Source organism: Aquarana catesbeiana, linkage group LG03 (genome assembly GCF_042186555.1).
Source record: "Aquarana catesbeiana isolate 2022-GZ linkage group LG03, ASM4218655v1, whole genome shotgun sequence".
Taxonomy (NCBI): Eukaryota; Metazoa; Chordata; class Amphibia; order Anura; family Ranidae; genus Aquarana; species Aquarana catesbeiana.
The window spans coordinates 531,643,464-531,656,741 of NC_133326.1; the positions used below are offsets into that span (position 1 = coordinate 531,643,464).

The following is a 13,278-nucleotide window of genomic DNA, read 5'->3' on the forward strand; positions in this document are numbered from 1 at the left end:
CGGGCGAACACCCGATGTTCAAGTCGAACTTACGTTTGACTCAAACATCAAGCTCATCCCTAGTAACCACATTTCCAGATGGTACAACCCTTGTCTATTTCTTCAATTGTTATGCAAAGGTTGGGCTCTCTGAACTACAGCACAATGGACCCTTTTAAGTATGCTTTTGTTTTATGCCTGCAAAGCTATTGGCCTCCACTGGAAACAACCTATGGCACTGACTCTAACTTTCTGGAAGGGTCTAGTTAATAAAATGATGCCCTTTTACAAAGCCACATATTTAAGTAGAGGATGTACCAAAAAATTTGACAAGGTTTGGCAACCCTGACTTGCCAACCCCTCGACCAATGCCTGAGCCTTCTTCTAGTACACTCAACCCACGTTTAGCGGTATTTGATGCCACTTCATTGTTATCCACACATACTTTAGGCACCTGGTTCCCGAATATCTTCTCATGTCTAAATCTCAACCTTGTGAGAAAGTGTCTGACATTGGACTGATGATTTGTTGTTGATTGTTGTGATGTTTTAGGTACTCACTCTATGTCCTGCCCCTATAGATTCAGGATATTAAATGCTTGGTTTGCACTAGCTCCAGGAGTGCTGCTTCTGCTATTTTTTGATACTTTTGCAGGGAATATTTGTCTATCAAAAAACCTGTGCTATGCTATGCTACTGGCGTTTCACTAAGCAATACATTTTGTTGTTTTCTACTTTATTGTGTATTTTTTTGTGTTTTGTATTTTTGATTTTTTTTTGTATTTCTCTTGTATTTTTATATTCTTATAAAAGCAATAAGAAGAAATGTATATATATATATATATATTAAAAAAAAGTTGGGCACTCTGCGCAGGAACCCATCTCTCCCTGCTACGTCTCTCTGTCTGGTGTAATTGTGGGAATCGACAATCCACTCTGTGTTTTAGGAGCACAATTAATGTGTCCTATGTGAATGAACACAGCAATCACCGTTTGCAGACTTCATTCATAAAAACATTGTAACAATGTTTAAATAAATAAACGGTTGCACTAATTAATGCAATCCATATGTGAATCAAACATATATCAAAATTTCAACGTATTTAAAATACATCCATAAACCCTTAATTCAAAAACTGTTGCGCTTTAATATGTGAAAAAATTATAACATAAAATCTGTGACATGGAACTAATAACATTCATTCAAAATCTGCTAATTCAGTATGTAGTGAATAATCTATATTGTGGATCAAGGTCCAATAAATCTTCTAACTTTACATGCATGCAGGTTTAGTGGAACTAACATTATGTGCTCATTAAAGGCTTTTGGTCTGCATCTAAGCATTAAACAAAATACACTCCAAACATTGTTACAATTGGTAATCAAAGATCTTGCAAGTAACTAATAAATATTAGAATATTCAAAATGACTCAGCTGACAACTGGTAGCACACTCCCAATTTAAATGTGACAAATAGTGAATAAATAAATAAACAGTTGCGCTAATTAATGCAATCCATATGTGAATCAAACATATATCAAAATTTTTAACGTATTTAAAATACATCCATAAACCTCTAATTAAAAAACTGTTGCACTAATCTATACAATGCATATGTGAAAAAATCATAACATAAAATCTGTTAACATGGAACTAATAAAATTCATTCAAAATCGGCTATATCAATATGTAAGGAATAATCCAACTATGTACAGCGTAGTTTTAAAATCCACAGCTCTGTGACAACAGCTCCATGCTATACCAATATTTAACTCAGCGTCTTGTTTTATCACATGCCCCTCCTCTGCGCGTTACGTCACAGGGTCCCGTGAATCCACCTGAGGAAGTCACGTGACCCTGTGACGTAACGCAGTCTAGAGATAAATCAGTTTTGCAATGCATGTGGAGCTTTTTATCTTGTGATCTGATGTATGATGTGTGCCTACATCAGAGAGCCCCTGAGGACCAGAACTGAGAGTCTGAGCCTTGTGAGGACCTGCTTGGGAGGAATGAGTCACCGGGTCCAAGGTACCTAAGGACAGCAGACCATCAGGTAATCCGGACCAGATTCCTGTGTGTGGGCAGGGCTTGGGCCCTTGCTTTCTGTGCTGATTCCCGTACCTGATGACACTTGTACACTTCAGACACTCTCAAGCTTAGGGTACACCACTCCCAGGTGTGCAGTAGACACGTGCAATTTGTTTCGATCCGAATACCAATTCGGACAAATTTTTGGTTATTCAGAAATCCGGATGTATCCGAATCCCTGAATGAAATAATCAAATAGTAATGAATTTTGTTGAAATCCATTAAAATTAATTTTGTTTATTTTCTAACAAATTCCAACTTTTCTGAAAGATTATAATTTGAATCGGTTGAAACATGATCAACCGATTTGAATTCTGTGTGAAGAAATAGTAACAACCATCTTCTGTCAGCAGGCTTCCCCACTGACAGATAAATATAAATAAAAGAATACCGGCAATTGTCCGGCAATAGAAAAGTGTAAAAAAAAAAAAACGGCATAGGGTCCCACCCCCCACCCCCCCCAAAAAAAGATGTATACCAGGCCCTTTTTTAAGCATGGAGCCCGGCAGGTCAGGAAAGGGGGGGATTGAGCACCCCCGCCCTCCTGAGCCATACCAGGGCACATGCCCTCAACATGGGGGGGGGGGTTGTCTCTGTCCCTCCCACCCCAAAGCACCTTAAAAATGCATGAAATGACATTTATATTGCCAGGAATACAATACCATTTCCGGCAATAGAAAAATGTTTTAAAAAATGCCGTGGGGTCCCCCCCCAGTCCATACCAGGCCCTTCTGTCATCAATCACGCTACCAGCCGCACCCGGAAAAAAGAAACCGATCTCGCCAACACAGAGGCGCTATGCCTACTGCAGTTTCCTTCATTTTACAGTGATTTTATATGGAAGGAGCAGGGCCACCTGTCTACGTCACCTGGTGGCACCACCCCCTTCTGACATCTCGGACTGGTGCATGCTGGGTCTGTGATGTCAGAAGGGGCGGTGCCACCATGTGGTGAAGATAGGTGGCCCCACCCTACTCTATAAAAGAAACGTGAAATGGAGGAGCCTCCACTAGGCATAGCGCCTCTGTGTCGGAGAGAGTGAATTAAAAAAATTATAATTTCGGGTTGGCGGGTGGCATGATTGATGGATCTACATTGGGGGACACTGTTTTTTATTTTTTAATAAAGGATTTGTCAAAAACTGTCTCTGTGTTTTTATTATTTTTGACACTTTTTGTTGAAAGGATACCCATTCACATGGGGGGGTGGGATCAGATTCTGATAAGCCCCCGGCCACAGGGTTGCCGGGCTATTGGGGAAGACTGCTGACAGATGATGACTGATGGTTGTTAAGGACACGGGCGGCCGGCTATTTCTTGACACAGAATTCGAATTGGTCGATCGTTTTTTGACTGATCTGAATTCTAATCGTTTTGAAAAGTTTAAATTCGTTAGAAAATGTATAGATTAAACAAATTTTAACGGAAACAAAATGAAATTTAACTAAAATTAAACGAAACGAATTTCCGAAACCAAACTAAACTAATTTCATAATGAAACAAAATTAGTAACATAATAGATCTATATGAAACTAAACACATTTTTCCATTCAGCACATGTCTAGTGTGCAGTATTTTGTGGCTGGTACACCACTGAGCCTTCCACCAATCAAGCAGTTCACGTCACCTCTCTCCCAGTGACGTATTCTATTGTTGCTATGGGATGCAGGAAACCTCTCTTTCTTTCTCTCCAACCTCTGTGCTTGCTCTCTTCTCCAGGGTCTTTCTACACACTCTCTTCCATGACTTCCGGCTGAGTCCCTAGGCATTCTGCGCTGCTAGGCTGGTCCCAAAGAGTGGGAAACCCACTGCTAGTGGAGGTGCCAAGCATTTAACCCCCCTCCACTACCAGAGGAACCTTCACCCCTACCAGTCACCCATCTCTTGACTGATTGACTGCCTTAAGCAATGACACAAATACTGTAGTCCTTAGCAATAACACTTTAACTTCCACTGGACAGTACCTTGTGTGTTAGAGCCATGTGCTGTACGTTCCTCTGGCTCAGTCCCCTTGTTGTGTTGCAAACCCTGTTCTTTTGATAAGCTGTGCATGCATCCCCTTTGAGAGACTTCAGACCAGACAATTAACAGTTAACGGTAACTTCACTGAAGAAAGGCAAACATACAGGAACAGTTCTTGTAAGCAGCTTCTCATACACATTCCTGTTCTAGTGCCGATAAGGTAATCATACCTAAATAACAGCAGAGAGTCCATAGTCCTTTAGAGTCCATGATTGGCAGTGATCCTTAAAGGCAGAGGACCCATGGTTAGCAGCTACAAGTCCATTTGGTCCCCAGGCATGAGACCCTCTCCAGTAACCCGGAAAAGGCTCCTATCACAGCCCCGAAAAGGGGGTGATCCTACAGCAGAGTATCAACTAAATTTTGGAAGCATTTTCCCGGCAACTCTAGCAGGAAGCTCTCAGGGCTTCTGTGAGCCCTTTTCACATGGATCTCTGGAAAACTGACAGGAAAATCTAGCCAATTTCTTAGCTCCACCACACTTCTACATTGTAACAATTTGATACGAGTCGTTCCCCATGGTTTCCAACGACTACCATTCATATTAGTACAACTTCAAGTCGTGCTGACTTCAAAGTAGTCCCTGCACTACTTTGGTCCGACTTTGATCCTACTTCAACCCATTGAATACCACTGAAGTCGGATCAAAGTCGGATCACTGTATTAACTGATCCGACTTTGGCATGCGACTTGTGCTCTGATGATCTTGAAAGGGAACTTCACGCCAAATTTAAAAAAGAAACGCCATGGGTTCCCCTCCAAGAGCATACCAGGCCCTTCAGTCTGGTATGGATTCTAAGGGAAACCCCTATGCCGAAAAAACTGTGTGGGGGTCCCCCTAAATCCATACCAGACCCTTATCCAAGCACACAGCCTGGCAGGTCAGGAAAGGGGGTGGAGATGAGCGAGCGCCCCCCCGAAACGTACCAGGCATGCCCTCAACATGGGGGGTGGGTGCTTTGAGGCAGGCCCCCACCAAAAAGCACCTTGTCCCCATGTTGATGAGCCCTGGCTGTTGGTTGTCGGGGTCTGCGGGCGGGGAGCTTATCGGAATCTGGAAGCCCCCTTTAACAAGGGGGCCCTCAGATTCCAGCGCCCCTCCCTATGTGAATGAGTATCGGGTACATTGTACCCCTACCCATTCATCGAAAAAAAAAATGTCAAAAATAAAACACAGTACACAGGTTTTTAAAGTAATTTATTAGGCAGCTCCGGGATCTCTTCTGACTTCTCCCCTCTCTGACTCTCCTCCCTCTTCTGGCGAGGTCTTCTGCCTCCTCCGCTAATGTCTTCTGCCTCTGCCTCAGTTTTTCTCCCCTCTCTGGGTCTTCTCCGCTCTCCGCTAATGTCTTCTAGCCCTCTCTGGTTCTTATCCCTCTTTCCGCTGTCTTCTGCCTCTGCCGGGTTTTCCCACGTTGTCTTCTCCCTCTGTTCTTCTCCCTCTGTTCTTCTTCTGATGTTGACTCAACGCTCTCTCCCGCTCTAATGCTGGGTGCGTGGTATGCCACTACTTATATTGGCATGGGGCAGGGTCAACGGAGGCCCGCCCCTTATGACGTCACCGCCCGGGCCATGATGGGTAATGATGTCACGCCCGGGGCACGATGGGAGGTGACGTCATAAGGGGCGGGCCTACGGTGACCCAGCCCCATGCCAATATGAGTACTGGCACACAGCGCACCCAGCATTAGAGCAGGAGAGAGTGTCGAGTCAACATCAGAAAAAAGTTCCTCATCAACATGGGGGCAAGGTGCTTTGGGGTGGGGGGGAAACCACCCCCCCATGTTAAGGGCATGCGGCCTAGTACTGTTCAGGAGGGGTGCTCACTCGTCCTTAACCCCCTTTCCTGACCTGCCATGCTGTGTGCTCGGATAAGGGTCTGGTATGGATTTTGGGGGAGCCCCATGCAGTTTTTTTGGCGTGGAGGGTTCCCCTTAAAATCCATACCAGACTGAAGGGCCTGGTATGCTCTTGGAGGGGGAACCGATTGAGTACCCCCTAATGATTCATACACAACAGAGCCTGGTATTGTCGGGGATCAAACTCGGATCCCTGTTTACTGAAGTCGGATGCACTGTTGTGTCGTACAAGTGTGAAAGGGGCCTGAGACACCTGTAGAACAGGGGTCAGCAACCTTTTTCCAATTAAGGACCAGATTCAATGTATGTGAGTGCATGGAGGGCCGCATTCACCTGCTAATAAATGAAGATAATAATAAATAAGATACCTAACATGTCATGGTTTAAAATTGTGCACGCTCGTGGAATGGCAACAAACTATGGTATTTATAAATCTCCATAGGGGACGCATTAAAAAATTCTACAGGTTACCAGTTTAGTGTTACAGAGGAGGTCTAGTACTAGAATTATTGCTCTCGCTCTACCGATCGGGGCTATACCTCACATGTGTGATTTGAACACTGTTTACATTTGCAGGTGCGACTTACATATGCGTTCACTTCTGCGCTCGAGCACGGAGGGATGGGGCACTTTAAATTTTATTGCTGTCACAAGAAATGTAAACATCCCTTGTGACAGTAATAGGCAGTGACAGGTACTCTTTATGGAGAGATCTGGGGTCTATAAGACCCCAAATCCCTCCTTTCCACTTAAAAGCATTCAAAGCGCCAAGTTTGGCTGATTTGAATACTGTCATTTTTTCAAATCTGGCGCCTTTAAGTCTTCTGTAAACTGTACGTGATGTCATGACATCGCTCCTAGGTTACCAGATCCGAGACCCGATCGAAGAAGATTCCGGCTTCATTTGGGTCTCCAGCCAGCAGGCGGATGTACCAGCTGGTCGCTCGGGCCTCCCAGTGGGACAGGAGAGCCTGGGAGAGCATCAGAAGGCGTCGGGAGGGTGGATGACCTTGGGGATAACAGCCAAGTGGCTTCTTAGCCGCATCCATTGTTATCCCAAGAAAGCCAACCGCCGGCTCTACAAAAAATGTCCGCCGGCCGGGTGGACGTGAATTCATTTAGCGGCGGCTGGCCACCTGCGGCCCGTGGGCCGTAAGTTGCCACCCCCTGCTGAAGAACATGAATCAGCACAGCGGAAAAACATTAGCCCCTTGTAGGCACCTGCCTACACTTGTACCAAAAGGGGTGAGCCGAATCATCTGATTGTATCTGAACACTGACACAGTTTATGCTCCTTACTTAGCAGCCCATCAGCCATCCATTGCACACTCTTAAAGTGACAGCTTCACTCTTTCTCACAGAAGGGCCCCGATGTCAGCCGGTTTAACCTTTTACATGAGTCACCAGGTATCACTACAGAGTGCACTCCAGGACATTTTCTTAGAATTGGTTATTACAGAGATACTGTGAGACTTCCTTTACTGTCATTACATCCCTTACTGTTTATGTGGCTCCTTATTAATGCCGTGGAATCCATTTTAATCTGGTTTAGCATTATTATGGTCTAAGCTAATTGCTATACCTAAGGCTGGTATTGGAATTAGTTAGCCTAACTTATTCTAACATGATCTTTGGCCATTTATTGGTTTGTGCTCCATGTTACCTTGCCTTGCCTCAATACACTTATTCTATTTAACACCAAGTTGCTTGTGGCCTATTTTATGTGCGCTGTTATAGAGTTGCAACAACTAACGCTTCAAGTGATACTAACGCTAAAAACTTTTTTACCTTAATGCGGGGCCATCTTTATTATTGATTGGACCCTGGGCAAATGTTTTCTTGCCCCCCCCTCTCCCCATACCCCCATACAATTTCGCTCTCCACATGCTCTGAGGTGTATAATAAATAGCAGCTATACTTAAAATCAGTTTACTCTATCAGATCAGGCAGCAATTGTGATTGGTTGCCAGAGGTTACAGCACACATTACAGCTCACTAATTAGTTGCTAGATGTTACAGCACATGATTTATGCTTGTTGGTTGGTTGCTAGAGATTACTGTACAGTAATACTGCTCACTGATTGGTTGCTAGAGGTTACAGCACATCATCTCCTCACTGCAGGGGGCATGATATACATATGAATGCCGCCTTTATTTACATATCTATGCCACCGGATGCAGCTATTTACATATGGATGCCGTAATTTACATGTAAACACAGGGTCTGCAGGTGAGTCATCTGTACTGGGCAGCATTAGTAGCAGCACTTCAAACTGAGATATCAGGACACAGCAAGGGACTAAAACTTCAAGGGACAAGGGAATTTAAACTGGGATAGTTGGCAAGTATGAGGCAGCTGCTTTGGGCCCCACAACAATGATAGGGCCCAGGGCAGCTGCCCCTTTTGCCCTGCTTTAAAGACGGACCTGCCCTGAAGCATTCTTTACATCAAGGTATAAAATATTTTCTATTTCTCTGCCCCCTGTGTGAAGGAGAAGAGAGGGGAGTATAGATCCAGTGCGTGCACAGCTGCATCTATTCTCTTTTACTTTAGCAACACTTTAAGTTACACAGGTGTGAGCAGCCTCCAATTTACAACCAGATGTGTCAGTGGGGACTGAGCATGCTTAGAGCGTTGTAACAGAACCAAAAATCTATCATATCCAGCAGCACCTGTGGGTGTAAGTGGTTCACATGAAATGCCTGAACAAGGACCACCATGACAGGATCAATAGGAATATTTAATAACTGTTTGCAGATTTAAAAAGATTTGAAATTACTTTTGAAGTGCCATTAACATGCCAAAGCTTTTATGAGATTTTAGCATTAGGATTTATATCTACCTTAATTTTTCCACTGTGTTTGTTTTGCAGAGATTCCATTATCTGTGACTCAGCTAAACAATGGCCAACAGAAGAAAACAGCCCTTGATAATTCCACTATTACACAGAAATCAAAATATCTTACTGTTAATCAGTACCTACCCGGAACATTCCCACACCAAGGAAGCATCAATGGAGCGTTTGATTCCTCTTGTTGTGTGGATAGCCACAATAACTCAGTAAGTCACCCTTTATCTTCTGGTATAATCATTATATTGTTTGTAAAGACATCTGTTGTCTGATATCTGCAATAGCAACAGAAATGTACTGTTGTCATGTCTATGGGATAGAAGAGTTTGGGGGTCCACCACACTATGAACATTATGAGAGGAATTCATAAAAGCCAGCCATACATAAATCGCAATTTGGCCAGTTCAGCAGGGACCGGCCGAATTTCAATCCATATACCGACACGGACTATAGCAGCGCAGCGCCAGAACACAATAGCTCAGTAGGAGTGATTCCCCCATCTACCTCCAATATGTCCATGATTGAATCTGGTCAGTTTTGTTTTATTCAACCTACTGGTTGAACGGCTTTGGGCTGCTTAAGACACTCTTTAGAATCCTAATGTGCCTCAACACAACAAATGTCATTGTGGACAACATGTTAATCTTAATCACCTCCATTTTCATTATCTTCAAATTTGCTGCATTCATAGCACCACTACCTTAATTTGAGGCAGGTGTTGTTAAAGTAACTGAAATGGATGGAAGGGATTTTCAAATCTGGTGCAGGCCATTTTAAAGGGCCGAAGCACCAAAAGGAATGTATTGAATTTCCCTGTATGTGCCTTGAGCTGTGTTGCTCAGCATAGGTCCATGCAATGATAAGATGAATTCTAGTGCTTTCAATAGGTTCAGCATCCTGTAATGAAGAATAGAAAATGTACTGTATATGTTGATAATGAAGTTAGAGAGACCCCATCCCTTCAACCCATGTAAACCCAGTAACTTTTCCCCTCTTATACTCACTTTGTCTGCACTACCCCACTGCTCCTCTCTCCATCTCAGTCATAAGATCTTAAGTCACCAATGTTGGTGGCCTGGAGGGAATGGTGACCTCACTCCCTTGGTCAAGTGGCAGCGCTTGGGCCTAGAAATTGGCTGTTGGGCCCAAGCGCTGTCACAAGTAAGGAGGTCCCATGCTCCTTGCTCCTCCATAACTGGAAATACCTAGTAGTGGCACCAGCTACAACAGAGGAGAAAGCAGTGAGAGTGCTTGAAAGCTGTGTATAAGAGGGCCAGGGGGCCTTTTCTGGAGAAACTGTCACTTTGTCCTGCATGGGTAGAGTGACAGTGTCTCTTTACAGGAAAAGTCCGTCAATACTGAAATTTTAGTCTTGAAATGCATACAGGCAACACTGGCTACAGGCTTTGCTAAAGTGCACCAGTCCACCCTACTTCCTATCACCTGTGTTTTTATTGCAGAAGAGGTGTTCTGAAACAAGCCTACTATAAGCTCCTTGCTATCTCTCAAATACAAAATAATATGATGTGTCTCTAAGCTTGTTGTGGTCAGGGGAAAGGTGCGAATAGGCCGGATCGGCTGCAGAAAAGGTATGTATAGCGATTTTTGCTTTACAGGGCTAGATTAGTCTTAGAATGTGGCTGCCAGTAGATTTAGAGTTAGTTTATTTTAGGCTGAACTTCTACTTTAATCCTGGAGATTGGAGAATCCATGTGGTGGCCTTCTGATACATTTCATTTCATTGCCTTAGTAATTTCCACCTGGCCCAGCACTGATTTGTGAAAGATAACATTATGAACAGTGAGTTCTTTTTTTTTTTTTTTTTATTTCTAATTGAAAGTGGAAGTGACACTGCTCTGCTTGAGCAGTGTGCCTACCAGCGAGCAGCAATGAAAAAACTAGAACTGTACTCTGTTGTAGCTAGTGAAAAGCTTTATAGTCAAATGTTATCTTTCTGTTATAAAAATGTATGTAAGGTGGGTTATACGTCTACAGATAAAGTTGACATTTATAATTTTTATTTGCCTAGGAAAGATAAAGGGCACTTCACCATTCCCTAAAATCTTGACACCCCCATGCCAGGCCTGTGTTCCCATCTCTGCCCACTTATCACAAATTGATCAAACACGAAACCCGCACAGATGCCCACACTGTGCAGAGTTTCTTTAGACTTGTTATCACATTTGTCTCTTGCGTTTGTTTCAGTTGTGTTGTGGGGTTATAAAACCTCAGCTGCCTGGAGAGGCTCGATCTTTTCTCCAGCTTAATAATCACTTCTCAGGTAAGATTGTCTCCATTCCCAGGCCTCGTACCCCTGGGAGCTGAGAGCTGCTTCATGTTCTCAGTGTCTCTATGGAGATAGCTTTACCTGGGAAGATTAGGTGCCAAGGCAATGAGTGAACAGCGCCCAGATTTACGCTTCTCCAACACAGAAGAGAAGACCTTCTGCTGATCGGTTACAGCAAAGCACATCCTGCAGAGTGCTCATCCATTGATGGTTACCAACTTCCACAGCAAGCTGAAACTCCCAGGATCCTCTTTCATCTGACAATGGATCTTGTTTCATGGGTTCCATCTCTGGTAAAACCGAGAGGATGACACAGGCTGAACTCCCTGTGCAATTGTTTTGCTGATTCTCATTCGGAGGAGGGTGGGAGGAGAAATTGCCTGTTTGAATTTCGCTTCTAAAATGGATCCGGAAAGTCTACAAGGACTTCCAGTAAGTATAGGGGGTGAGAGGAAAGGAGATGTTTTGGAATAATTTATAAAGTTGAATCAAACAGAGGAGGAAAAACAATATATAATTATTGGAATGTCCTGTGCGATGAATGCAGCCTCATTTCATACGTATAAATTCTGTCTCTGTTAAAAATATAACGATTGTGACATTTTCAATTTTGCAAAAATGCATTGAAGGTTCTGGACTGGAACTTGGAACAGATTCTGTAATAATTCAATTCAATCTTTATGTACCAATAGCATATCTGTTGATTGCCAATTTATGGCCAAGGTGCGAAAAGTGTAAAGGGTGCACTGAAATTTATAGAAAGGTCTGTTATACACTGACAAGACTACAGATTCTTACACTTTGAAATAAATATTTTCAGAAATAGCTGATGGCAAAGCCAAGATTGCCAGGCTGCCAGTCAGGGCCTGATTGTAAATATGGACTTAATACCAATAAATACATTACTAGGCTTATTTAAAGTAATTTCTAAACCATAACAGGAAGATCTTTAGTTGCTAAAAACACTGTGCTAAAACACTGTGTACTGCAAAAATCCCAATTTATTTTTATTTTTTTAAATTATGTATTGACATTTATTCATCCTTCTATGGATCCCAGTGCTGCTGATCTTCTCCAGCTTCTTGCAGTCACTTCCTGTCTACATGCACTCTTTCCAGTGTTGACTGCACATCATTGCTTTGGACTGATTCCCTGATAGTGACAACAGTGGACCATGCCTGCGCAATATGTGTCAGCGTGGCTACTTGTAGTCTCCTTCAGGGCTACATGTAACAGGGTAAGAACGCAAGTCAAGGCATATATTGCCAGCACACCATAAAAATGGCGACAAATGTTTATTTAAGTGATTATATCACAGCAGAGGATTGCAATGTTTCGGGGCCAAGCAGGACCCCTTTCATTAGGCATGTGATGCCCGATGAAGGGCTCCTGCGTGACCCTAAAATGCCACAATCATCTGCTGTGATATCATCACTTTATTAAACTTTTGGATGTTATTATGAAGATCCATGGTATGCTGGCAATATACAGTATCTCACAAAAGTGAGTACACTCCTCACATTTTTGTAAATATTTTATTATATCTTTTCATGTGACAACACTGAAGAAATGACACTTTGCTACAATGTAAAGTAATGAGTGTACAGCTTGTATAACAGTGTAAATTTGCTGTCCCCTCAAAATAACTCAACACACAGCCATTAATGTCTAAACTGCTGGCAACAAAAGTGAGTACACCCCTAAGTGAAAATGTCCAAATTGGGCCCAAAGTGTCAATATTTTGTGTGGCCACCATTATTTTCCAGCACTGCCTTAACCCTCTTGGGCATGGAGTTCACTAGAGCTTTACAGGTTGCCACTGGAGTCCTATTCCACTTCTCCATGACGACATCAAAGAGCTGGTGGATGTTAGAGACCTTGCGCTCCTCCACCTTCCATTCGAGGATGCCCCACAGATGCACAATAGGATTTAGGTCTGGAGACATACTTGGCCAGTCCATCACCTTTACCCTCAGCTTCTTTAGCAAGGCAGTGTTCATCTTGGAGGTGTGTTTGGGGTCGTTATCATGTTGGAATAATGCCCTGCGGCCCAGTCTCCGAAGGGAGGGGGTCATGCTCTGCTTCAGTATGTCACAGTACATGTTGACATTCATGGTTCCTTTCAATGAACTGTAGCTCCCCAGTGCCGGCAGCACTCATGCAGCCCCAGACCATAACACTCCCACCCCCAT

General features: G+C 43.4%; 1 protein-coding gene across 1 annotated transcript in view; it reads left to right on the forward strand.

Annotated features, from left to right (window-relative positions):
• Positions 1-13,278, forward strand: part of ANO2 (anoctamin 2) — a 373,482-nt gene that overhangs the window by 32,694 nt on the left and 327,510 nt on the right. The window contains exon 2 of the mRNA XM_073621286.1: positions 8,821-9,008. Coding sequence (XP_073477387.1) covers positions 8,821-9,008 — 188 coding nt within the window. The remainder of the gene's footprint in view (positions 1-8,820; positions 9,009-13,278) is intronic.